Consider the following 27977-nt stretch of genomic DNA (forward strand, 5'->3'; position numbering starts at 1 on the left):
AGCCTTTCTCTTTCTTGAATGGGCCAGCACCTGGATCAGCTATGCCCATTGACTAGTTTCAGACGAGACACCAAACTAGAAATTAGGCAACCATGTTGTAGACAAGTGTCCAGAATCGTAGGGATCTCCAACCTTGGCAACTTTAAGACTTGTGGACTTCAACTCCCAGAATTCCTCAGCCAGCTTTGCTTTGCAGAGCCAGCTTTGTTGTCTGAGGAATTCTGGGAGTTGAAGTCCACAAGTCTTAAAAGTTGCCAAGGTTGGAGACCCCTAGACTCCAGAAAACTCGATTCAGCAAACACCATTAAGTCAAGCATGGGTATCTCATATGAACACAATCACTAAAACGAATAAGCAGGATTACTTTGAGGGAAAAAAAGGAACAGATCCGGGAACTCATGAATCCAGCTTTAAATGACAAGCTACAGGTATTGGGGAATTAACCGGCTAACTAGGAATCTGTCTGGCTTTGCTTCAGCCTCGGGGACAACCTACGAGGCAAAGCATGCGCAAAGCCGGTGGCCAGACCATGGGGAAGAACTGCACGGTAAAAAAAAAAACTGCCATAGTTTTTTAATCCGTTAATCTTTTCTTTAAAGACGCGGGATCGCGCCCCAAATATTCCGTCCTCTCCAGAAAGGATCCTTCTCGACCGCTTGCTTGCGGCCACTGAACCGCCTTTCCCTCCTGGCTCGCTCGTTAATAAGCAGAGAGCGCTTTATCTTGGTTACGTCACGATGATTGGCTACGATCTCCTCTCGCCCTGCCCCCTTCGAACGTCGGCGGATCCGATTGGCTCTCCCGAAGCCCCCTTCTTTCCTTATGGGATGGAATCGGCGAGGTCCCGCCTTCGCTCTTTTCGCCCGGTTTGGTTTTGCCCCTCCGGCCTGTGTCGTGCGCTCTTCGGGCCTCGTTGCGTCGGGATGAGCTGCGCTCTTTCTCCATGGAGACCAAGCGCCCTGAGATTCCCGGCAGCGTCTTGGACGACCTGTGCAGGTAACGCTTCCGCCCAGAAAAAAAAAAAACAACAACAGCGGGACTGGCCTCTGCGGTCCTTCTCCTCCCCCCGGCCCCCCCCCCAAAAAAATGCCTGCCGCCCCTTCCTCCTCGGTGTGGTCCGAGGGACCTCCACAGTTGCCTCGGTTTCGGTTGAAATCATTTTAAATGAAAGTGCTTTGGACGGAGGGGTGTTTGGGTATTGACCGTACCCTGTGATGAGATCCATCCATTACGCTGAGCCGTAATTCGTGAATTATTAAACAAACTGCAGTCGGGTTGGATTTCCACACCAGTTTATAAGCCATAAACCATGGTTTACTTGCAACAATGACTGGGTTCCTGCAACCCGTTAAGCCAGAGATTGTGGCTTTGTGCAGTCTGAACCTCCCATAAGATCCACGGATCTATTCTATAAAATGAGTTTTTGGTCTTTTAATTCCTCCCCCCCTTTCAAACATTTTTACAGTCCCGTTGAGTTGTTCAGATTTCCGATCATTTCCAATAATTCTGAAATTGTTAAAAAAAAGTGTCAATTTCCTCCCTCCCTCCCTCACACATAACTTATTTAAAAAGTTAGCTTCTTTTAAAAATGGGGAACATTCTAAGTCTGTTTTAATTAACAAACAGATCAAAAGCATTAACATTTATTGTGGAAGAAAACAATTAGAGGTGGAGTACCCATTAACCTTATGTATTAAATAAAGGATAAAACGATAAAAGGCCTGGGGCTAGATCAGATATTTTGGCTCAATTCTGACTTAACTGATTATAAAAATATTGATTAGATTTAAGTAGTGGCCAGGATATGTTCGTAGCTCTTTGTAATTATATGAATCCAAAGCTTTTAGTTAGTAATTAGGTTTCTGTGTATTCACAGTTATATATAGTGTGGTGTTAACAGCTACCAGACTTTAGATACTTAAGTTATTTAATTAAACTGAGCCACATTTCAAAAGACTAACTTGCAATAAAACTTGCAGAAAGGGCAAGGAGAATCTTATTCTGTTTTGCTTTAGTTGGGCAGGATGTTTCTTTAAAAGTTAGGGATGGAAAATGTAAAATAACTTTTCACAAAATTAAACATTATTAAAGAAGTTAGTATCACTAGCTGGTAGCCATGATTTTAGAAGAGGAATTGCCTTAAGGTAGAGAAAAGTTGAGATGCCTCTTGGGCTGGTCTTACTCGGATGCAACTAAATAATCTACAAATAAATTAAGTGTCCATTAAATAATTACTTGTAAAAATATAATTTTAGAAAAGATGTTTGATTAATGAAACTGTAATCGAAAAAAGGTGACAGCCTTTAGAACTGTTTCAAGATTTTTAAAAAATGCTGGGAGGCCCTAGTACATTTAGTGACATATAAATGGAATACATAAATGTCCTCATTTGACATAATTGCTATTGAATGTCTAGTTAACTGTTGGTTATAATGAAAATGGCTCCTGACTGGTAATAACTTAAAAAAACCTAGTTTATAGTTTATAAGCAGTATTGTGCAGACTACATATTTTGAAGATTTGATTTGTTATTAGACTCCTGAATTTTTCTTAGTTGATGAAAAATGTAAAATATTAATTTGATAGTTCTAATAGTTTAACAATTACATTCATATTTGTCATTCTGTAGTTACAGTAATAATTCCATAAATATTACACAACATTTTTAGTGTTAAGCTCAAAGATAGCCTGTTGTTACAGTAAATTATTCAAAATGTTGTTACAATTTATCCTTATAGAAGAGATATATTATTTGTCCTATGGAAAACACTTGTACGGGCCACATCCCAGTAAGTACGGTAGGTGGGACAAGGCAAAGAAAAATTCTGATGCAGTATAACTTTAAATTAATCTTTAATTTTTTAAATTAAAATTATATATTAAAATAAGGAGCCAGTGTGGTACAGAAGCTAAGGTGCTGGCCCAGAAACCAGAAGACTGGTTTTTTAGGCCAGCACTTAGGTGTGAATGGTGCTTTGAAAGGCTTTAAAAGGCCCTGAAGACCTGCGTTTGCTAGTGGCCTGGGCACCCAGGGTGATATGGAGTGAAACAGTTAACTGGTTTGATTGTTTTTGCCAGCGGTTTATTGATGATTTATTTTTGTAAGCTACCTGGAGTCACAGTGAATAAGTTAGATGGACATATAAAATGAATGAATGAATGAATGAATGCCAGCTAGGTGACTTTGAATCTGTCATACTCTCTTGGCTTAACCAATCTCACAGGGTTGTTTTTGTGGGACAAATAGGAGGCAGTAGTATTAGGTATGTTTACTGATTTGAGTTGACTATATACAGGTGTGTGGAAGTGGGATGAGGAAATATAATAACAGTTATTTTATTTTCCTCCTATGTCACCCTGAGACCCTGGATTGAAGGATCTCAGAGGGTATACCAAAGAACTGCATGGTTGTGGAGCTGCAGGTTGTGCACTGTTGTCCTAAAGAAATTTAATCTTCAGATTTCACTACTCTTGGTTTTGGTGGTGTATTGATTCTTATACCAAACTTTAGAATGCCTCACCATAGATCTTAGTCTCAGCCATTGCCATTTGTCCAGAATTAGTATAGTCTCCAAATGCCTCAAACTTGCCTGTCCTAGTTTTTAAATCTTTTTGAAGCTTGGCCGTGTTTTATAGAAGTATTGAATTTATTTATGTTGTATTTTAAACACAGAAATAACAATATACTTATTTCTTACATTTATTTTTTACTTTTGACAGTCGATTTATTTTGCACATCCCAAGTGAAGAACGAGACAATGCAATTCGAGTCTGTTTTCAGATTGAGCTTGCCCATTGGTTTTACCTGGATTTCTACATGCAGAACACACCAGGATTACCTCAGTGTGGGATAAGAGATTTTGCTAAAGCTGATATCCTTTCTTAGTGATTTTGTTTAACATACAAATGGTATTAAAACATGGGTAGGAAAAAGGTTGCATTGGAAAATACATGCAAACCACCCAGAGTAGCTGGGAATCATGCGGCTTATAAATTTAATAATAACAACAACAATAATAAATTATACTTGCACCACTGAAATAGAAGCAGGGGATTACATCAATACAAAGAAATGGTCAAGGAAGAAAAACATGCATTGGCTGATTATGTAAAAGGTAGCCAAGAACAAATTAAAAATTGGAACTTAATGTACAGGAAACAAAACATCAAAATAATTTCATAAGAACATGAGCTGAATGCTGGCAAAGTAAAGTATTACATGGCCAAAAGATCAAGGGGAAAGTGGATAAAGATAAAAACAGATGTCTTACAAATGGAACCTTTAAAAAAGAAACTGAAGGCTTGATTTTTGGCTGCTCAAAAGCAAGCTATTTGAGTTAATGCAATCAAGACCAGAATTGAAAAATCACCAAATGATTCAAAGTGCAGATTGTGCAAAGTAGAAAAACAGTAGATCAGATATTCCACTTCTGCAAGAAGGTTGCACAAATTGACTATAAACAGAACAACACAAAATGATAAACAGTCATCAAAATGATTCACTGGAACATCTGTAAAAATTATGTGCCAGTTATGAAAAATTGCTGAGAGTATATAGTTGAAAAACTGGTAGAAAATGAGCAGATTAAAATATTGTGGGATTTCCAAATGCAAATTGATTAATTCTTGATGTATATTACACTAGATTTAGCTATGGTTGAAATAAAACTGAATAATTGCTGTGGAAATACCAGGGGATAATAGAATAGAAGACAAAGTTGGGAAGATCACAAAGTATCAAGTTCTCAAAATTGAAGTTGAAAGATTATGTCAAACTGGCAATAATTGGCACACTGGATACCATAACAATAAGTCTTGGACAATACTTAGAAAATCTGCCATTGACAGATTTTCCATCTGTGAATTTCAAAAGGCTACACTGCTTGGATTTGCACATATATTAGCCTAATACATTAAACATCCTGGGTTCTTGGGAAGAACGCTATGAAGGCCAACACCAGCTAAAGAACTGTCAGCTGTGATTTCACTTTGTTGTATATATATGGTAATAATAATAGCAGCAGCTCTCTTCAGGTATAGGGCAGGCAGTAAACAAAGTGTGACCTCCAGGCTGAAAGTAATTGCTCACTCCTGCCATAAATTATGGATCAACATTTCAAAAGGCTGAGTTTATATATCAAAATAAACAACCACAATATATTGAACTCAGCTATTGTTAAAGAAGATAGATTGCCTCTCCACTGAACTGAATCTGGAAATTTATTTTGTGGGAGCATCGTGTATGTTGAAGCTCTGGATTAAATGTAACTAATCATGGTCAGTTTCTCTGATATATCTGAATTAGAGAATGCTAATTAGATAGTAATGTGTTTTTGGCTTCTTTGCATTTTAAAATTACGTAAGTCATGTTTCTAACTTCCCTGACCACAGGATTGGACTTCGTATTGTTGCACACCAGTTTTCAGACAGATTTATTTTTGAAGTTGTATAATAATTTATTTGCAGTACTAATTTGGAAATATAAAATAGAATTAAAGGTGCTTGCAGATATGTATCATCTAGATAGTATAAATTGAAACAAGTAAACCAGTTTCAAGACGATCAACACTCTAAAGTCTTGGCATGAAATTTAATGCTTTTGAAAGGAAAGGAGATGAGTATGTATCCCAAGGCTACTGAAAACCTGTTACCCTGCTAAGTGTTAAATTGATGCTTTATATAGCACACTGTTATCTTGCTGGAAGAAAGAAAAGAAATCGTTCCTGAATTTCTTAGAATGAAGTCTTATAACTTAAAAGTTCAGAACTGCATATTAATTTGGAGTCAATTAACCTACGTTAATATGTATGTTTTAGGGCAGAATTCCTCAACTTTTTGGCTTTGTGGACTAGCGGGGGGGGGGGGGAAAGAGGATATGGTTCTGTATGTGCAGTGGGCAAGCATGTGCGTCTGCAACTCCATTTGATCCCCCCTCCTCCCTCCGCAGGTCTGTAAAACTGCAAAGGTTGGGGAACTTGAGTGAGGATGTGCATGCCTGTTTGCCCACCACTTCTGCAGCCCTATTTGAAAAGGCTCAAGGCCTGGTAGTGGGCCATGAGCCAGGGGTTGGGGACCCCTGTTTTAGGATATACAATTCATCAAACTATTTTCTGTGACCTGATCACAGCTGATTTCACCTGATTAAGTAACCATGCATTTAGCTACTTGAAAGTCTAGGACAAGAGTACCCAACCCCCGAACCGCAGCCCACTACCAGGCCCTGAGTCTTTTGAAACGGGGCTGAGGAAGTGGCGCATGTGCGTGCATGTGTACATCCCCATTCGCGTGAGCAGTGGGTGAGTGCACATGTGTGCGCTCCATTTGCTCAAGGGGTGTGCGCGTGTGCCTGCTGCTCGTGCAAATTGAGCTGCGTGCGTGCGCATGCACTTGCCCACGGTGCCTGCAAACCATCCCCTCCTCCCACCGATCTGCAAAACCGCAAAATTTGGAGAACTCTGGTCTAGGAATTCATTCCAGATTAAAATGCTTAATGTGGGAGTGTTTTATTCAGGAAGGCATTTCCCCAGTTAGGTGGCTGATTGAGTGTTCTGCTTTTGGTTTGAACTTACTGTTTTTCAGTTTTATAATTTATTACCTATTTTATATATTTATTCAAATACCCGCTATTAAATATATTTGCATTTTATGAAAATAATCATAGCAGGATATCCTATTTACCCTGGGTTTGAAAACCCAGTGTTTTTGTGTAAATATAATTAACTAGAAATATATCAAAGAACTATTTCAAGAGGAAGGGCTGTAACCATAGGTTTATTAAGTTCTGCAACATGTTTGTTAAAAAGGAATAGGATTTTTTAAATAGATTATACTTTTTTATCATTTTCATTTCTGCTCTCATGGGTCAACAAAGGCAGCAGAACCATTTTGTTTTTAAAACTGAAATCGATCTAATCAGCTTCATCTAAAATCATTATTAAAGTATCTTTTGGTAACTGTTGGTGACTAAGGTAGATTTCATTTAACAATTGACCTGTGTAGTGGCCATTCAAAATAGCGACAGCACTGAACAAGTAAAATTATGGCCAGTCCTCACATTTATGACCATCACACGGTCCCCAGGGTTACATGATTGACTTTCAGGCACTTCGCGATTGGAGAAGCCAGCAATAAAATTGCAACTCACAGTCATGAGATCCTTTGTTTCATGACCTCAGCCACTTGCTTAATGACAGAATGGGAATGACATTGAAAGTCTGTCAGAGTCACATGGTGTTTCACTTAGTATCCCACTCTAAAATTGTTTACTGCCAGCCTTTTCATATTATAAATTTGATCATATTATGTAAGCTGGCTTTTTTTTACAACTTAGTCTCGGTGGCTTTAAAAATTACTAAGGAATGTTTTAAGATTTTTAATGTTCTTATGGTTATTTAGAGCAGAATTTCCCAACATTTTAACTCCCGTGGAACACATTTCAAAATGAGAGAAACTGCAGTTGAAATTATTGTAAAATGGCTGCTATGAGATAGGCTGTTAAGAAAAAATGTGTCCCCACATGGTAGGGGAATCCAGTCATTACGCCCTCTGTTAAAGAAATTTTGAAGAGTTTGTTGAGAACAAATCACGTAGAGTTCTTTTTTTTAAAGAAAAGAAAGAGAACAGAAATTACTTTTGCAGTAAACTCAGTAAACTAAATAAAAGGGCTGATAAATGCAAGGGGCTTCTGAGGATACAGCTGGAGGTATTTGGGCCATGGGCAATAATAAGGAAATAAGAGTTAAAGGAATTTGCAACTTGTACTAGGGCAACTGACTCCACAGTCAGACGGATTTCCCAAATTGTTTTTAATTATCATAGACTTTAAATCCTATCCAGTAAATGACTCAGCAAAAGAACTACTTTTTTTACTAAAGGCAGCATGCTTCCAGCATAACAGGAAGGAAAAAAGCAGTAGAAATGTGGTTTGAAGTTTTGAGATGTGTTTTGGTCAATGAATTTCCTTGACTCCCTGTACTTTTCAGCCATTGCCCTTTTTTACTTCCTCAAGGCGAAGATGTGCAGAAGGTTTTAGACGAATGGAAAGAGTACAAAATGGGAGTGCCAACTTATGGTGCAATCATTCTTGATGAGACCCTTGAAAATGTAAGGCGTTTTCCTTTTAGCTTTGTTGAATAGAATTGACAGTGATTTAACTATTGACTCTTTATTATTATTATTTATTATATTTCTATACCGCCCTTCTCCTGCGGGACTCGGCGGTGCACAGCCGAGATAAAACATAACATATAAAATTTAAAAAACAAGTTAAAAACAATTAAATAATTTCGGCCCAGTGATTAAAATAACCCAATTAAAACCAAATTCAATTAAAACTGAGAGGACGGGATCAAGCCAGCCCAGCTAGATGGAACAAGTGTGTCTTCAGGGCCCGACGAAAAGTCCGGAGGTCTGATATCGTGCGTATCTCAGGTGGCAGGTCATTCCAGAGGGCAGGCGCTGCCACAGAGAAGGCTCTCCCCCTGGGGGTCGCCAGCCGGCACTGCCTGGCCGACGGCACCCTGAGGAGGCCCTCTGTGTGAGCGAACCGGTCGGTGGGAGGCTATCGGTGGCAGAAGGCGGTCTCGCAAATACTTTGGCCCTAAGCCATGGAGCACTTTAAAGGTGGTCACCAACACCTTGAAGGGCACCCGGAAGACCACAGGAAGCCAGTGCAGCTCGCGCAGGAGAGGTGTTATATGTGAGCGCCCCATTGCTCCCATAATCCCCCGCGCGGCCGCATTCTGGACCAACTGCAGCCTCTGGGTGCACCCCAAGGGGAGCCCCATGTAGAGAGCATTGCAGTAGTCCAGGCGGGAAGTGACGAGTGCTTGAGTGACCGTGCGTAGGGAGTCCCGATCCAGAAAGGGACGCAACTGGCGTATCAGGTGAACCTGATAAAAAGCCCCCCTGGCCACGGCCATCATATGCTCTTCTAAAGACAGCCGTGCGTCCAGGAGGATGCCTAAGTTGTGAGCCCTCTCCGTGGGGGCCAATGATTCGCCCCCAATAGCCAGCGATGGCACCAGCTGGCTATATCGGGACGCCGGAAGCCACAGCCACTCGGTCTTGGAAGGGTTGAGTCGGAGCCTGTTTCTCCCCATCCAGGCCCGCACGGCCTCCAGGCACTGGGACATCACTTCAAGGGCATCGTTGGGGTGGCCTGGGGTGGAGATGTACAGCTGAGTGTCGTCAGCGTACTGATGGAACTCCACCCCAAAGCCACGGATGATCTCACCCAGCGGCTTTACATAAATGTTGAACAGAAGGGGCGAGAGGACCGACCCTTGTGGCACCCCACAAACAAGGCGCCTTGGGGTCGACCGCTGTCCCCCTGTCACTCTTAAAGGCAGTCTGTAAATGCAGATCTTCCACATATCTTTCCCTACTGTAATAGAAGAAGTGTGTATGTTATTGGTTTTGATTTTTTTTTACTTTAATTCAGACTTTAGTATCTAACTCTTGTGTATTTTAAGCTGTGTGTCTATTTACCATGAGTTAATTTTTTCCTCTTACAATCTTTTAATTATGATTGAATATTTATGTTTTGCAGGTGCTACTTGTTCAGGGTTATTTAGCAAAATCTGGCTGGGGTTTTCCAAAAGGAAAAGTGAATAAAGAGGAAGCTCCTCATGACTGTGCTGCCAGAGAGGTGATTCTGTTTATTATGTTGTTTGACATATTCCTGTCAGAGGATGGGAAAGGGATAAGAATCTATCCAGACAAATATGCATTGTTATTCTCCAAATTGAAGCTTTATAAATAATAACAGCATACATATGGAGATGTAGACAGTAGTTCGTTAGCTTAACAAACCATACAGTTTCTTGCAGTTCCTCATCTACTTCACCTATCTGTTCCCTTATTCATATACTTAGTAATTCCTTTATTATGTTGACTCTTTTTGACAGCTCAAACAGTGTTTTTACTTTTACCTCTTAGCCTTTTATACAGCATATAGGAGGTATAAGGAGGGAAAAATAACACTTGAGCTTCTTGGAAAGCAGCACCATAGTCGTCATTATTTGCACTGATTCTTGGCCTGTCCTTTCCAATTCTTCTTCAATCCTTTTTGCCAGCCAATCAGCTTTATGGATCTCACTGATTCTGCAGGCTTCTGTTGGGCCCCTGTACAGTCCCCCTTCCTCCAAGGATCCAGCACTGTGCCTTTCCTCCAGCAACTTCAGTTCTTGCTTCATGATACACACAGTCACCCACACCCACACCCACACCCACACCAACCAACAATCTCCTTTCTTAGCAGCCCTGTCCTTTATAAATCTTCACTGGAAGGCAAGCATGTCTGCTTATGCATGTCTTCATTAATCTGAGGATATTCTTGCTGTCTGTGTGGTTCTTTTTTTTTTTTTTATTGAAAAGGTTTTCAAATACAAATTTTTCCCCCTTTTTCCCCCCCTCCCCCCCCTCCCTAACCCCCCCTCCCCCACCCTTCCCCCCCTGTGACTTCTTCGTAACAAAAAAAAACCCTAATTCATAACAGATTACTTACTCCCTCCTCAAAATACTGACCTTTACTTACTAAAAGTATTATAAATCCCCCTTTATCCATACATTTCAGAAAAGAAGAAGAGAAAAAAAAACAAAACAAAAAAAAACAAACACATTATACTATAACTATTATAAAATAACTCTAATTTAGCATAATAGTGTTTTATATCTATGCATTATTGCAACAATTCAAAACCACCTTCCACTTTAAAACTATACAATAAGTCCTACTTTAATAACATTTCAAAGCGGGCTCCCCATAAAATCTAATTTAACATTTATTCCACTCTATCCATTTCCTCCACTCCCCTAAATGTATCACTTAAAAATCCCTTTTCTTAAACTAATCAGTCTGTAGCTAGCTTATTCACCCACTGTCTTACAAATTTACCATACACAACAATTCTTGATATCTTTAATTCACTGCCCACACTACTTAAAAATATATATATATATATATATTCCATTATATCTAAATAAAAAAAAGAAAAGACAATAACTTTAAATTTATAGTCCATATAATATCTTCTTGAAGTCTTTCCACTGGATTGTTAAAACCAACATCCATAATAGGGTGACATAGCTTGCGGATGCAACAGTTTATTCAAGATCTCCAATCATATCTGCCCCCATCAGTAGTAAACATCTTCTTATATATATAAAAGTAAAAACAACCACCCGAGTGACATTATAATTGTATTCCATATAATAATAATTGTGGGTTTCATCAGGATTATTAATTTCCATCATCGTATTGGGTAACAACCCGATCTTCTGCATGTCCCAATGTGATTCTCTTGCCTTATAATTCAAGATAATTATAATATATTTATCAACACAAAAAGAAGTTTCAAAATAGATAATTCAAAACCATCAATTTGAGGCTCTTTCCATGTCCCAAAATTACGGCAATGCAGAGATCTACCACTATCCTCAGGATGATATTGACCAATATGTCGCCTCCTCTATGTTTTCACATAATCATTCATATTTTAAAATCACTGGCTTCACTGTTGCTTGGGTTAGAAATTTCTATTTTTGTACAACCTATTTCTTTTTTTGTTTTCTTTTTGTGGGTTTGACCTCCATCCTAATTTTTTGTGTCTCGCATTTCTTTTTTATCCCTTGTATATCCTCTAATTGGTTTCCATGCTTGTCCTTGCCTTGATAAGTCATCACATTAAAATCAGATGGCACTTCTCTCAAATTTGTAGATAATCCAGCTGGGGTATCCGATAAATCCAAAGGCAATTTATCTGGTACAGTCTCTGTCTTTAGTTCCAGCTCCTTCTGCTTATCCTGTATTATATCTGAAGACGTTAAATTCATTTTCAACCTATTTTGATAAAATTCTTCCGCCCTTTCAACAGTATTTAACTGGTATCTTTCTCCTTGATATCTCAATATAATACCAACTGGGACGTCCCACCGGAATTGAATATTTCTCCTTTTTAACTCAGACACCAGAAAGCCAAATTTCTTCCTTTCCATTAATATCTTAGGTGGGAGTTCCTTGTAAATCCAAATCTTTCTTCCATACAATTGCAAATTAGAATTGAAGGAATTTTGCACAATTTTATTCCTAATTTCTTTATCTGAAAAATAGATTACCACATCTCTAGGCAATTGCCTTTGCTTGGCAGTCCAAGAGTTTATTCGATAAGCTCTGTCAATCCTACAAAACACTTCCTCAGGTTGAATCTTTAAAATCCCAGCTAGAAATTCAGAAGATATTTTCCTTAAGTCATCTCTGTTATTTTCCTGCAAACCTCTAAGTCTTATTGCATATTCTGTGAAATTATATTGTATCTTTAGAACCTCTTTTTGAATCCTCTGTTCCAGATATTCTACATTACCAGACTTTTGGTCAGCATCCATTTTAAATTTTTCTTCTGAACTATAATCCTGAATATTTAACAAATCATTTTCAATTTTTTGAAATCTATTGTCCAATTTATCTTGAATTTCATCCATTTTTGACTCTAGTAAATTAGTATTTGTATCCAACCGAATCATGAATTCTGGCAATTTTAAAATTTTTTGCTGCAAAAAGTCAAACTTGGATTTCACCAATTCCTTAGTTTCCTGCTTAAATTTTTCAAGTTGCTGATTCACAATCTCATCCCTTCTTTCAATCTCCTCTAAGAGAAATTCTATTATATTAAAATCAGGTTTCTGGGACTGAAGAGTTAAAACATATTGCTTTAAATTCTTGGTGGGGGAATCCCCCCCACCTATTTGTTTGTCTGACTTCACAAGCCTCAGTGCCATGTTTCCGCCTAAGCAGGCTTTGTTAGAAGAAGAAAAAAAAAAAAAAAAACAAGACAAAAGACTTCCAGCCAGCAACACTCAAGCCTCCAGGGAAAAAAGAGAAAAACAAAAACAGGAGCGGAGTTTTGTCTACAAATGTAGCCAGTGGTATTTATTCCGCTACATTGTAATAATAAAAAACGGAAGAACTTTCCCTCTCAAACTCTTCTCCAGCCGCGGCAGACGCCATTTTAAAAAGAAACTTTTTTCCTCTTTCTCTTCCTCTATTCTCTTAAGTAATTTTTAAAAGATAAGTAAAATACTTGCGCTTCAGTATTACAGGTCCAGCTCACATTTTCTTTGAGTAATCTGTCAAATTCGCAAGCTTGCTTTTGACGCCTGGCTCTGCATTAGCAGAGGTCTCCCAAAGCCCGGAGCAACGGCTGGGGATATGGGGCATCTCATCCGCTCCATCCCAAAAGTAAAAGAAAAACTTTTGGGACTCTGCAGAGAGTTCTACCCACCCCTGCCGGCTCTATCTCCGTTTCCTCATGGGAACGGAGTTTTTTCGAGCCGCCGTTCCGTTGTGAAGGCGGCTCTAACAGGCAGTGGAAGCTGACGATCCCTAAGGAACGTCTGGCGGCGGCCAGCAGCAAACAGGAAGTCTCTGTGTGGTTCTTGTTATGTAGTTGACCAACTAGCAAAACTTCAGCCTTGAGCCTAAGTTACAATTCAGTTTCAGTCTTGGCAATTCATCCTGCTAATATTCAAACATTTTTAATTAAAAAGATTTTAGAATACATATATTAAATATCAAGTTGATGTTGTCTCCTTAGAGAATAGAATAGAATAGAATAGAATAGAATAGAATAGAATAGAATAGAATAGAATAGAATAGAATAGAATAGAATAACAGAGTTGGAAGGGACCTTGGAAGTCTTCTAGTCCAGCCCCCTGCCTTAGGCAGGAAACCCCACACCACTTCAGGCAACTGGTTATATAATCTCTTCTTTAAAACTTCCAGTGTTGGAGCATTTACAACTTCTGGAAAGCAGCATCTTAGTCTACATAAATAAACTACATAAATACTGTATATTTTCTCAGGAATAGAACATGCATATTGTATATTGTACATGCAAGATACTTATATACTTTTCTACATTGAATAGATCCTGGTGCCTTTATTTGAGCTGTGATTCATTTATGTGTGTTCCAGGTTTCATTGTTGCAAGTGATGATAAAGGGATAAAATAATTTCCAAACTTACCGAGTTTTTTAGGGTATATGTTTTTTACAGTTATCCCCTCCTAGTTGATTAAAATTTCCTGAGAGATACTATGTGATTAAGTCCATGTAGAGTTAAGTAATAAAAGCGAGTGAAAATCGGTATCTAATCAGAGATAGTATATCTCTTCTCCAGAACATGACAGTTGGACAGTTTGGTAGTTCTGCACATATCTTTTTTGCTTTCTTAAAGCTGTAGTAAAGAGTTACTACAGCCAGATGACATCATAATCAAGCCAGATTTTTATAGCAAAAGTCAATCAGATTTCTTATTTTTTCAACCTATAAAACAATCAGTTGCTTTATTCCTAAAATGTGTGCATACATTTTATTCTCATCTTATCCTTTTTCAGGTATTTGAAGAAACCGGTTTTGATATAAAAGATTTTATTAATAAAGATGACTATATTGAATTAAGAATCAATGATCAGCTAGCACGATTGTATATCATCCCGGGCATTCCAAAGGACACAAAATTTAATCCTAAAACAAGAAGAGAGATTCGGGTAAATCTACCTTTCAACTATAATTGAATGCTCAGATACTAAGAAATTAATAATATTGTAAGATTATTGAGGAATATCATGCATTTTGATATAAACCTTCACAATATTCCTTTATCTGCCAAAACTAAGCTATAGAAATCTGGATGACCATTAGATGCCAGCAAAGAGTTGTGGTAGTCAGTGTTTTTACAGTCCAGGTCTGATAGTTTTTCCTTATGTAAAATTATTCTTTCCTTAGGCAGAGCAATGCAAGGTGAACTGTTTCCAGAGCCCTGCTGTCCCCAAGTAACTAGAACAGGAGATAGGAAAGATTAGCCTTGTTTTTAATCTTGGTTGTTGCTATTTTCTTTTCTTTTTGACACATTGTTATCTTTGGGAGAGAACTGAAATCTGCTAACTTTAAACTAGAATAATGAAATGTGCTGATTTGGGAGTGTGCTAGTAGCCCAAAGAATCATATCTTTGATCTATTCTTCATATAATTGAACTGCTTCTATCATCAACAAAGGATATCACTACTGGTATTTTATATCCATGGAGCTTCCTAAAGTATATTAAGAGGGTCCTCGATGAATATGCTGGCAGTGATTTCCACTTATGAAGTGGTACTTCCATCTCATCCAGTTCCAAGATTCACTGAATTAAATCTTTAATTGCTTACCTGGTGCAATTTTTATTTATTAAACAAATTTGTATTTGTTTAATCCATCTCACCAAAAGCGATTCTGGGTGGCATACAGCAATTGAATAATACAACAGATATTTATTGTTTAACATGGAAATTTATATTTTTAAATTATAAAAATGAATATGCAAACCTTGGGCAGAGAAAGGATAAGCATGGCCACCTCAACAATGGAGCCATCAAATCATTTCTCTGGTTCCCGAGGAGCCCCAGGCCTGATAACATTACCAGGCCTTGAGGGTCTTCCAAAGTGTCAAAATGGATGGAGCTAATCTAATTTTGAGGGAAAGCATGTTCCAGAAGAGGGGGGCGCCAAGCAGAGAAGGCACTTCTCCTGGGACCCACCCAATGTAAGTCCCTGGCTGATTGCACCTGCAGCATGCCTTCTCTGCCAGATTTAATGAAGTGAGCTGATATAGCCCAATCCCGTGCATGAAGGACTTTAAAGGTTAAAACCAGCACCTTGAATTGGACCTGGAAGCAAATTGGCAGCCAGTGGAGCTTGCGGAGCAGAAATGTAAAATATGCTGTTCTAAGGGGTGCATATACTCACCCTATTGCATTCTGCACCAGCTGAAGCTTCTGGATATTCTTCTAGAGCAGATCCATGTAGAATGCATTTCAGCAGTCCAATCTGGAGGTGACTATTCATTTATGTTCATAAAGCCAGACTTATTAGAGATAAAGAAAATTGTTGTAGTGGCACCTATCTACTTTGCAAACAGTAGGTAAGAGAACATCAGGAAGAAACGAGAATGCTTGGATTCTAAATGTTTGTGAAATCATTTTGTAGTAGCCTTTTGTTTACATTACAGGTAGTCCTTGTTCAGTGACCACTCAAAGTTACAATGGTGCTGAATGAGGAGACTTATAACTAGTCCTGAAAGTTGCAGCTGTCACAGTGTCCCCGTGGTCATGTGATTGCGATTCAGGTGCTTGGCAACTGTTGCACAATTCTGACGGTCAGTGTCCCTTGGTCACATGATTGCCATTTGCAGTCTTTAACTGCTGGCTTCTGATAATCAAAGTCAGTGGGAAAGCTGTCAGGAAGTCACAGTTGAAATCACATGTGTTTAACAATCATACATGATTTGCTTAACAGCTGCAACTGGAACTGATGAAACTTCCGTCGTAAGTTAGTGTGGCCATGTGATTTTTCACTTTATAACTGCATTACTTAGTAATGGAGTTGCCAGTCCCAATTACCAGTTGTTAACTGTGGACTACCTGTATTTACAATACTTGCACATTCAGTATAAAGAATTCAAAATACATTTTTGGTGATAGAAAAGCTTCCTAAAGATATGCTTTATTTTTTGATTAGAAGGTTAATGGGAGTTATTATTTCTATCTATCATATCTGTAAAATGTTAAGTAATCTCTTTTCTGTGTTTCAGAACATTGAATGGTTTTCAATTGATAAATTGCCTTGCCATAGAAATGACATGACACCGAAGTCAAAACTAGGTTTGGCACCTAACAAGTTTTTTATGACCATTCCCTTCATCAGGTGCGTTCAAAATGAGAGGAGAAAATAAATCTGTTATGTTCCATTTCTGTATTGAAGATTTTAAGGGTGGGGTTTTGAAACCTCGCTTCAAAAACCTGAATATTGCTATTCTAATGTTAACCCTTTACAGACCTTTAAGAGACTGGCTTTCTCGACGGTATGGAGACTCTTCAGATAGTGACAATGGGTTCTCATCCGCTAGTAGCAGCACACCACCTAAATCCAGTATAGAAAAACAGAGGTAACTGATTGTAAAACTTGCTAATTGCTTTCAAATAGAAAGCAAGTATTTTTTTTTCAGTAAATGAAATGAATAATAATAGTTTAAGACAGAGGTCCTCAAACTTGGCAGCTTTAAGACTTGTGGACGACAACTCCCAGAATTCTCGGAGAATTCTGGGAGTTGAAGTCCACAAGTCTTAAAGCTACCAAGTTTGAAAACCTCTGGTTTAAGACATGATTTACCTGATGTCATTTATCAGCTTTCCCAATCCTGATGCCCTTTGGATACATTGCATTTTCAGATTGCTATAATTGATCATGCTTACCAAATACTGATGATGATAATAATAATCAAGATTCCCTCGCCTAGCATAGCTATTTACCATGCCGATGAGAAATTATGGAGTTTATCTAACAACATTAGAAAGTATTATATTTCCTGTTCCATTCTTAAATGTAGGGATAGAAAAATTGTGATGCAGTTTTTCATTATTAATAAAAAGCATAGATGGGAGCAAGATGTTTTCATTTTTTCACAGCTGTAATATTTAATATTCAGTAGGTGAATGAGAAAGTTCATTTATAGAAGTTGTAGGGAAAAAATATCCTCTGTCTGTCTGTATCTCTCTACACCTATCTACCATCTATTAACTTCATTCCAAGCATCAACTGTACATTGTTACTCAGTAAATGCAGCTTTCATTTAAATTCTATAGAAATTTATAAAGAAATACTTGTAGTATGAATATGCTGTCCTATCTTTGGACAAATACTTCTCCATCTGTGAATTGACTATATTGTATGTATTATGGAACCATAGGGATACTTATGTTCTGCCCCAGCTACGAACCCCAAAGAAGCACTGATATACCAGGGGTGCTATTCAGCAGGTTCTGACAGGTTCTGGAGAACCGGTAGAGGAAATTTTGAGTAATTACCACCTCTAGCTGGCCCCAGAGTGGGGTGAAAATGGAGATTTTGCAACATCCTTCCCCCAGGAGTGGGGAGGGAATAGGGATTTTGCTGTATCCTTCCCCTGGAGTGGGGTGGGAATGGAGATTTTGCAATATCCTTCCCCTGCCACGCCCATCAAGCCACGCCCACAGAACCGGTAGTAAAAAAATTGGAATTTCCCCACTGTGATATACCATATGGATGGAACTCCACAAATTTATTTAATTGCATTATTTATCAGCATCTTTTAATACTGAAGCCAATGTCAATTAAAGATTAACTAAGTATTTATAATGTCAAGATATATTCTTTTAGGTAATGTGCTGAATTTATGGAAGTATGTATGTATTACTATATTACATCATGTAAAATAATAATGACCTGGTAGAATAGGTAAAAATGAAACAGCTTTTGGATGAATTCATGATTGGCTGATTGATCATATTGGAGAATAATAAAAATGATATTCAGTTGGAAAGTACATCATCAAGTAGAATGCCTCAGAACAATGTCTTGGGTCCTTTCTGTTCAGCATTGTTCTTAATTACCTGGTTGGAGTCATTGAGAGAAAGATTTTCAAGCTACAGCTCATACAAAACTAGGAGCAGCTACTGCTTTAGAAAAGAAAGAGAAGATTCAAAAATACATAATGTGTTGTACAGTGAGCCCAAAAGAACGGTGAAATTTAACAAGGAAAAAGGCATCTAGAAAGAAAAACCGAAAGGCATCAGTATAGGCTGGGGGACACTTGACTTGCAGTAGTATATGTGAAAAGGATTTGGGTGTTTTAATAGATTATGAGTTGAGTATGAGCCAGCAATTGATGTAGCTGCCAAGAAAGCAAATATCATTTTGAAACACATCAAGAAGCACAGAGTCCATATTATGGAAAGTAATTTTCTCATTCCTAGTCTATTTTGGTCAGACCTCACTTGGAATACATACTGTGTCTGGATATTGGCTGTTTTTCAATTTTTCAGTGCCTTATGAACAAAGCAATAATGCCGTAAAAAGAAATTTAACACGCTGTTAAATAACTATTTGATAGAAGAGTCTTATTAACACAGTTGTATTGCATGATTATAATTGTCATCTGAACTTTTGTAAAAAGATTTTTTTTTTATGAATCAGATCCAAACTCCATTATAGTCAGCAGGTGTTTGCAGATACACCCGTGGGAGACCAATCAACAAGGCAGAGGCAATTACAGCAACAAAAGCCATATAACAATCATTTGGATATGCCTGAAGCTTTAAAACTAAAGGTGAGTTTCTATTAATAATTGTTATTAGGTCAGGTTTGATGAAAATTGAGTTCTATGTTTTAAACATATTTTTGTAACTTCTTGAACTTCTCAGATCCTTACGTTTTAAATGGAGCAAGATATTTTCACAATAAACTAAACATAATCATTGGTGTCCCCTTTGTTGGATGTCGGTTTTTGGTGGGATATTTTGGGGTTTACTGAGTTTGTCATCTTGCTTTTTTGTCTCAGTTTGATTCTGTTATTTCCTGATGTCTGTTACATTGTTTTGATGTGTTGTTAGCTGCTCAGGCTCATTTAGAGTTGGGCAACATCAAATCAATTAATGAAAGTAAATAAATATACTTTGCTAAATTAGATGTATTTTGTTATAAACAAAATATATTCTAAAACTCAATATTTTCAGTTGAATGCAGTCCTTCGTTCATTTGTTGTTGTTGTTGCATTACTTGCTTAGAATGCACGAGGCAATGGCAAAAAGCAGTATCAAGATATTCCCAATCAAAAAAAGAGAACAAATGGAGTTCAGAATCAGCCAGCCAAACAGAACCAAACTTTGGTAAGATGCACAAAGGTAAATGCAAATGGGAAAGCACTTTGAATTGGAATTCGGAAAAAAATTTGCATTAAGCACTGTGTGCTGGTGACATTATCTACTGGGTGTCCCAGCAGTGGCTCTGGAAATGTTTTTCAGTGCTTTGATTGCTGAGATGGCTTGTGACATAACATAAACCTGTGTATTCAGCGCTCTCTGTTGACAAACAAAGTTTTTGCACTCAAGAGGTAGCTTTTTGGTATTGCTTTTATCTGGGCTCAATAGGAAAAAGGGGGAATGTGCTCTGTTAATATTATCTGAGAATGTTAGATGTATTGAGAATATCTTGACAATATTGAGAATATTCTGCGATAGTTTTGTTGGAGTCTTGTTAGGCTGCTGCTTAATATAGTGGAAGCATTGATTATTAGTGAATAATATATTTTTAGGTTAGCTAGGAAGAATCCCGCAGCATGAAATGCTATTGGATAATATTTCTTTTTGGTAGTATATTTGGTTAAATGTTCTATGGCTAACCTTTCTGTCATCTGAAAAAGAATTCCTCCTCCTCCTCCCCTTCAAATAGGAAAAGCTAATGAAAATTGAAAAAGTTCATGTTTTGGTTGAGTCAAAGGGAATAAGTGAAGGGTAAAAGGGAAGGGATTCTCTCTACAGTAACTACAAGAGAGACAAGTACAATGCAGTATTTGTGGGACTTCAAATTAAAATCTTTAGGGCTATGATTGTGGGAGAAGTAAAAGAGCAAAGACACTTGACAATGTAATTCAGACTGTACTTTGAAGAATATCTGTTAGAAACTGTTTTCCAGGCAAGTAAGTAAATCTGATTTTCCACTTCTCTGAATTTTGTGATATATTTATTAGCTCCAAAAGTACATAGATCGGCATATGAAAATGTGTTTGCTTGAATTGAGTGTTTAAAATGTACCATTAGAAGGGCAACTTATTTAAAAATAAATACTCATTTTCTTATAAAGAAAAAACACAAATGGAATAATTTAGGAGTTTATAGAAAATTGGCTTAGCGAAAAACAAAACAAAACACCCCCCTCCCATAATTACTAATCGAGAGAGGGACTGGCCCAAAGTCACACAGCTGACTTTCATAGCTAAGGTAGGACGTGAACTCACTGTTTTCTGCTTTCTAGCCTGGTGCCTTAACCACTAGACCAAACTGGCTCTGTTTTTTTAGTTTTGTCTGCTTAAAAGCACTTTGTTAGAAGGTGCATCAGATACAGAATTTGGAGATACAGATAATAAAGTGCATAATCCAGTTAAATTTAAGCAAATGCTTCAAGATCCTCCATTTATGAATGAAAATATTTATATTTTTTGGTTGAGTCACAAATTTCAGTTTTCCAAAAAATGTTTAATGTGATTATCTTCTTGACTAGAAATGTGAAAAGAAGCACCCAAAGAAGCTTCAAGATAATTTTGAAACAGGTATGTGTGATTATTTTACTTTAGGCAATACAGAATGTAAAAATAAAAGTATTTAGCATTTATATTTCAGTACATATTACTTATTTGTTAATCAGCAAACAACTTTGTACCTTAGTTTAAATGTCTGAGATTAGGGCTCTATAATTTACAGTGCCCAACCTAGCAAAATCTTTGCTTGAGTCAGAGTTTCCTATTACAACTGAACAGGGAAAACTAAATCCCTGCCCTCATCAACATTATAGTCATATATTAATTTCCTAAAGGAGGATTAAACAACAGTTTAAATAATTTTGTTACGATAGCGCTAAAGCCGAGTACGGAAAGGATGTGAGAGGGCATGGTTTGTTTTTAGAGTACATTACCAAACCCAGTTTTATTAGCTGGAAGTGGTTTCTGAATAGAGAACTGTATTTCAGTATTATAATTTCTTTTAAAAAAGAATTTATAGCTTTTCAAAGTATAAATTCCAAGGAAAGCTGTAAAGTTTAATATTACTTTAGTGATGCTTGTGTTCCTTTATTCTGCAAGCTACCGTTATGAGAAAATGGCTATAGTAAAAGTGTACTTTAGACGTTAATGATCACAGTCTTACTAAAGATGTCGCAAAGCTATAGTGGTGTCACTGCTTATTCTGAAGATTAATAATAAGTGTTAAGATGGAAGATAGGGATTTAAAGGAGGTACAGGACACAATCTTGGGACAAAGGCCATTGTCATTTAAAACTGCTTTGCCTAAGGTAGCTTTCTCCAATCTGCTGCCCCTACTGTATCCAGTTTTATTAACTCATAAAACCATATAACTATAATTGAATTATAGTTCCCACTCTGTCCAATTTTTAAATTAGCGAATGTCTAAGAAATATATACTGCATATTTGAAGTTTTCTTAAAGGGTTGTGTGAGATTATTTTGATTTCTTATTTGTTACTGACTGATAAATTCTTTATTTTTTTAATGTAGAAACAGCATATGATTTGTGCTGTCTCAGTGAAGACCAGCAACTAGAACGTGGACAGTCGGTGTCATGCAATGGTCATTGCAAGCTCTCTTTCTCCTCACGTGCTTTTCTGAGCTTCAAGTTTGACCATGATGCGATCATGAAAAATTTTGATCTCTGAAGCTTGGTTATTTGCACAAGCTGGCTAGAGTCCTGACACAGAGCAATTGAGTGGGTTTTTAAAATCCAGCTTTTACATTTTCTCAGGTTTTAAAGCAATGCAGGGACCTAGTGGTGGACTGGAAGGTTTTGTTCTCATTGTAATATGGGAGTAGCACCAAATAGTGTTGCACTTTAAATGCAGTCTAGCTTTTACCTGCAAAAATGCTTTCCAGTATATCATTTAGTAGTTCCTAGCTATGCATTAGTGGGCATTTTAAACTCATTTGTTGTCTGTCTAGATTTTGGAGGAGTATTTTACCCTTGCCCCATGTTAACCTTTTACACATTTAAATTGCTCTGATGTATGATAATGGTTTTATTTGTGATACTTTGCGGTAAAGCTGCTGAAAACACATACAGATTTTCTGAAGAAAACAATATTCTGTACTGAGCAAGGAGCTAGGTATTTTATGATTCAGAATGTTGAAACCTTATGTTCTGAGAAAATCGTTCTGCTTGGGATCTTATATCATTCAAATCAATTTATTTTCCACATCTTCATTGTTGCACTGTATTGGAACTTTTTTAAAATATAGGCATGATTTAAAATTGTATTACTAGTGTGATATTTTATCTTACTTTCTGTTCAGTAGTTCCGTTGTTTCAGCTCCAGTGAGAAGATGATGGTGATATTGGAATGTGTCTAATATAACTTTTACTGTTCCCCATGTGTGAAATGTCTAAAACTGTCTCCAACCAGAATTGCAGGTATTTTGAAAAATAAAATATGAAAATGTATGTTTAGGGAGATAATTGTAGCAGATAGAATAAATTAGTTTTGGAAGTAGTACAAAGAAAAAAACATTGTATGAAACTATGTGGCTTATAGCTTCTGTGGGATCCAAACTAAGGAAAAAATACTCTAGCCCAGGGGTGTCAAACTCAGGCCCTGGGGGCCAGATACGGCCCGCAGGGTGCTTTGATCTGGCCCACGAGGCCGCTCTGGAAACAGTGAAGAATTGGCTCGCGGTGCCTCTGCCAGCAAAAACGGAGCTTGGGAGGGCTGCAGGCAGCCCTCCCAAGCTCCATTTTTGCTGGTAGAGGATTGCAGGAGGCTGTCGCAGCTGAAAATGGAGTTTGGGAGTGCTTGGGCCACCACAGGCGCCCCCGATACAAGTGACATCAAGCTGGCCACGCCCATACTTGCCCCACAAGGTCAAACATAATCCTGATGTGGCCCTCAATGAAATTGAGTTTAAGACCCCTGCTCTAGCCAATCTCAAAGCCCTATTAGTTATGCTGCCTATGGCAGAAGTTTCATGGATGGTCTGAGGAGGCTTTCTAGTCTAATGGAACTGTAGAGTTTAAAATCTCCTAAAAGTAGTACAAGAGGGAATTAACTATACCAGCTTCAGGTTGGCAGAACAGACAACCTGAATCAGGAAAAAGGAGCATCATTGAATCCATTTTATCCAAAATTGGTTCTTCCCTCCCCCCTCAGAACACCATATGTTGAGACTGTGCCATTTACTGGCTATAGAAACACCACCAGTTAACTCAGAAGGGTTTCCACAGTAATGGAATTGTTGGCAAAAGGGCACCCCCACCCTAGGCTAATCCCTTCCTTCAAACAACCACAAGGGCTTTTGTTTGTACTGCTCACTAGGTTTCTATCATTTTATTTCAGTATTTTGGTCTGACTTAAAATTGAGTTTGATTTCAGAGTAATAGCTCAAAAACACTTTGTGCTACTTCACTGAAAATATGGAACGGAATAGCAACAAGCAATAAAACCTGAACTTATAGTCCTAGCCCAAAATGCACTGATGGAATGCGTGTACGTACGGATTGTATAAAAACTGCTATTGAATTTTGTTTCCTCAGTGCTCTAGCCTTACTGTGGCAGTTTGGATTCACAGTATTCACTGGGGTTTCTGAAATTTAACTAGAATAGGCTTGAAAGCCCATTTGCATGCAAAATTCCTGCAATATACAGCTTCCCTTGTTAAAGGATCATACACTGAAATTGATATATAACTATCGTATCGTAAGCCTCTTCTTCCTAACAGCAAAATAGGTGCAGATTAATTCCCAAGTAAGTTCAGTTTTCTTTATTGATCATTTTGCAAATAATTGAATTACAGACTAACCTAGTGGCTATATGCCTGCTTACTGCATCCAGCATTTATTCATAACATGCAGTTAATTGGATATCTGTTAAAAGTAAGATAGTTGACAAACTGGTGACAAAGATGCCATATTCTTTTGTTTAATCTTCATCTGTGAAAATAATTTTTTGGTCAGTATTTAATGCAGGTTGACTCTTGTAGTAATAAAAGTGCCTAATTTGCTAACTTCTCAATCACTGAAAATTGGATTTTCAGGCTGCTAGTGCCAATATTCTTCTGATGTGTACCTTGAGTTCCAGGAATGTTACTGTTTTATGCTGCTTCCTTTGTGTGGTGCCATTAATAAGGAACTTTGGCACAGTTACGTATATTTTGAATATGAGGTGCTTAAGTGAAATTCTAGCAATGTGAGATTAATTTTCCTAGGTAAAGTAACTTTTCTAGGGCACACATTTCTTTCCTTTTGAATATAGAAAATGTTTTCTGTTTTGCAGATAATAATTTCTTAAGAGAATCCAGTGTCTGACTACTACTTTATTGAGGGCTTCCCAGGGACTCTAAGACTAATTTTGGTTTATTAACCTAGCCTTAATACAGGTGGCAAATTAACATACATGTGCAATAATTATCACTTTTACCAGATATTGTACATGGCTGTATTCTTTAATTTGACCTTATCATGTCTTAAAGTATGGACAATAATATAATAGTTCCTGGGTGCCCTGCACTGTGAACGTTTCAGATTGTTTACCTCTTCAGTTAGTAATTATGTTTTTATTTTTTGCAAAGAGCTTAAATATTATACTCACATATTCTAAAATGCAGGCATATGGTTTTCTTAGGTTTCTATATATCAGTGAAGAAAAGACAATTCATTGGCTGTAACTGATTTTTGGTTCTCTAATGGGGCATTTTAAAGGATGAAAAATAAATGATCTGTGAATGAGTCTGAACTCATCTCCATAAAAAAAAAATACTGTTGACTGTTCTGCACTGCTGTTTAGCAGAGGGCATGGCAATTAGTAATTTGTCACTTAATTGAATTATTAAGTATGTCCACTTGAATCTTGTTTTTATAGCAGACTTAACTTGATCTTAAATCAAGTTAAGTCTGCTATAAAAACAGAGACTGTAAAATCATCTTTGGGGAGTATTTCTATGTGTATTCTTAGTAAAGGTTTTGTTTTGTTCTTAACCTTTGTCTATTCTGTTAGGGATATATTTTGTGTGGCATGAAGTTTCGTATCTTTCTTTAGATGCTTCTGAAATGTTCAGAGAAAACAGATTGAAAGAAATATTCCCGCTTCAATTGTTCATTTTTTTCCTGGATTTATAGGCTAAATTTACGCAGAATTTTAATAGATTTGTTTTACAATTGTGCATGTTTGTTTCAATTTAAACTTAGATTTTGTTTCCAAGGCTGTCCAATATATAATGTATCTATCACACTGTCAAGTTATGTATTAATATAACCTTTTACCCAGTTTTTGCTTATTATCACAAAGTAGCAAGTGCTGAATGAGTTAATGAATATGTGCTTAAAGCAGCTTTTGACATTTTTAATCTAGAGGTGATGGATAATGTAAGTGCCTCTCTTTGGTTTTTCATTGCTGCCTGCCTGAAATTGATCAATGACATTCTTTCTGTCTGGTAGCAGTGTTGCCTCAGATGCTATTTTAAATTTCAGATCAAACATTTTGTGAGCTTTTTCTGGTTAGATGTGTAGATTTTGATTTTTCTATGCTAGTTCAAGTGTGTGGAACATGGATATTTTTGTAGCTATTAATCATGAAGCACTCAGTTCAGATGTTCTGCTCCTGCTTTCTTATATTTGAATTCTTACACGTATGTTTAATCATGTGCACTGTGAAGGCTTCCTTACAGGAAAGCTGCCTATTACTAAAACCGAAATGCGGTATTCTTTTTCCAGAAGCAGGAATTTGACTTAAACTGCTACTATATGCTGAAAACACTGATGGATGCAAAATATCCCCAATGCTTATATTCAGTATACATTTCATTAGTTCCTCCAAGTATGTTTGTCAGAAACGATGCAAGAAGATCCCATTTTTCTTACCTGGTTCTTGATGGGTTTTGAAGTACACATCCAGCTTTTAGTATCACCAGAGAATCAGTCTTTTCCTTCAGCGATCAGGATTCATCTTTCACTTGTTCCATATGTTCAAGGAGATTTTGAACTTTCCTTAAGCAACAGTATCGCATATTAGATGGCAGTCATTTTTTAAAACCAAGGGATGTTTCCAAAGTAATTTTTTATGTGAAAAAAGTTTCTAATGCAGTTTTGTATGTGTGTGTGGGGGGGTGGAGGTGGATGAAAATACTGCTGGACACATACAAGCTTTTTGGTGTGATAAAAGTAATTATTATTTGGTTAAGAAACATCATAAATGAGAACTAAAACGAACCTGTAAGTTTAGAAAAATAAACTGCATTTTGGAGTCCTGTTTTGAAATGAGTTTTTCTGAAGTTGTTTTGTTAATGTAATTTAATGTTGTGTAAAAAATAGCTTTTTGCAACATATTGTAAAATGTTGTAAAATCATTTTTTCTATTGGTAAGTCAGTTAAGTAGTCCAGTGTCGTAAAATGAATATTCAGTATGCATTGTGGCTTATTTCTAGAAAATGTAAAAATCTTTCTATAATGGCAGATATATCAGTGGAAATATAAATTTGATGTCCAAATTAGTTTTTTTTTATCATAGTTTATTCTTTAAAGATCAATCTTAATTCATGGTAGTGAGTGGTCTCTCAAACATGCTAAGGTGTTTTTGTTTTTAAATAAAGCAATTGTTAATATTCACTGTTATATTGTATAAAAGAATGACACTGCAATAGTAATAGCTTGTTTTTGATGAGATGGCAATTAAAATTATAACCGAAAATGCAGTAGTAGTGGGTAATAAGAACCCATTTGGGAATTTGGATTATTATTTCACAGTAATCTAATATTTTTGGTTTAAATATCTTTAGACCTATGGAAGATTTGAGGCAATGGACACTGCAGATTTTTGCAATCATTAATTCTTGTTGTTTTACCATTTTTAACAGCAAGAAAGTTTGGTCCTGACCAAAGTGAGGAACAGGGGGGTTGGTTAGCAGAGTATTTCTTCTATTATATGTTAGAGGATAGAATTTTTTTCCATTTATATTTTTAAAATAAAGCAAGATTGTTTTTGAAATATAATCAGATGCCAAGTATCTAATGTGTATGGTTTTGTATGTTCACCAAGATAATTTGTATTTTGAAAAGAAACAACTATAAGAATGGGACTTGTGGTAACAAATAATTTGAAATACTATGTTTCTGAACTGCAAGACTGTAGTACGTTGCTTGGACTTTATAACTGACATATTGCATAGAAGCTGCAACTAACATTTACATACATTAACATATATTAAATGATAGCAGTATTTAAATTGTAAACCATCCTTCTCAAGCATCTTGCCCTCTAGGTTGCATTGCCATCAGTGTCTTTATTACTTCCTGGATCTTCTTATATGTTTTCCATTTATATTTTTAAAATAAATCAAAATCGTCTTTAAAATATAA

The 27977-nt window shown here is 37.0% G+C and overlaps 1 protein-coding gene across 7 annotated transcripts; it reads left to right on the forward strand.

Annotated features, from left to right (window-relative positions):
* Positions 1-476: 476 nt before the first annotated feature.
* On the forward strand, positions 477-27977 carry DCP2 (decapping mRNA 2). 7 transcript variants are annotated; one of them, XM_034432773.3, is made up of 11 exons: positions 477-996; positions 3721-3872; positions 7976-8103; positions 9551-9649; positions 14394-14546; positions 16629-16741; positions 16872-16982; positions 19049-19181; positions 19639-19740; positions 21131-21179; positions 22139-27977. In XM_034432773.3, exons 1-11 carry the CDS (start codon positions 944-946, stop codon positions 22294-22296), a joined length of 1251 nt encoding a protein of 416 aa, XP_034288664.1. In that variant the 5' UTR covers positions 477-943; the 3' UTR covers positions 22297-27977. The 7 variants fall into 7 exon arrangements, with proteins under 7 accessions (XP_034288664.1, XP_034288660.1, XP_034288663.1 ...); XM_034432769.3 differs by having other exon boundaries at positions 19067-19181; positions 19639-19755; positions 22139-25338; XM_034432772.3 differs by having other exon boundaries at positions 19639-19755; positions 22139-23139.

This window comes from Pantherophis guttatus, chromosome 2 (assembly GCF_059756535.1).
Source record: "Pantherophis guttatus breed Tessera chromosome 2, ASM5975653v1, whole genome shotgun sequence".
In the NCBI taxonomy this organism is placed as follows: Eukaryota; Metazoa; Chordata; class Lepidosauria; order Squamata; family Colubridae; genus Pantherophis; species Pantherophis guttatus.

Bases quoted from the DNA above. Each gene is read 5' to 3' on its own strand.
- DCP2 (XM_034432772.3), top strand. From the start codon at position 944: ATGGAGACCAAGCGCCCTGAGATTCCCGGCAGCGTCTTGGACGACCTG. The intron at 16,742-16,871 runs GTGCGTTCAAAA...AACCCTTTACAG, and splicing joins ATGACCATTCCCTTCATCAG to ACCTTTAAGAGACTGGCTTT. The intron at 19,182-19,638 runs GTGAGTTTCTAT...TTACTTGCTTAG, and splicing joins CTGAAGCTTTAAAACTAAAG to AATGCACGAGGCAATGGCAA.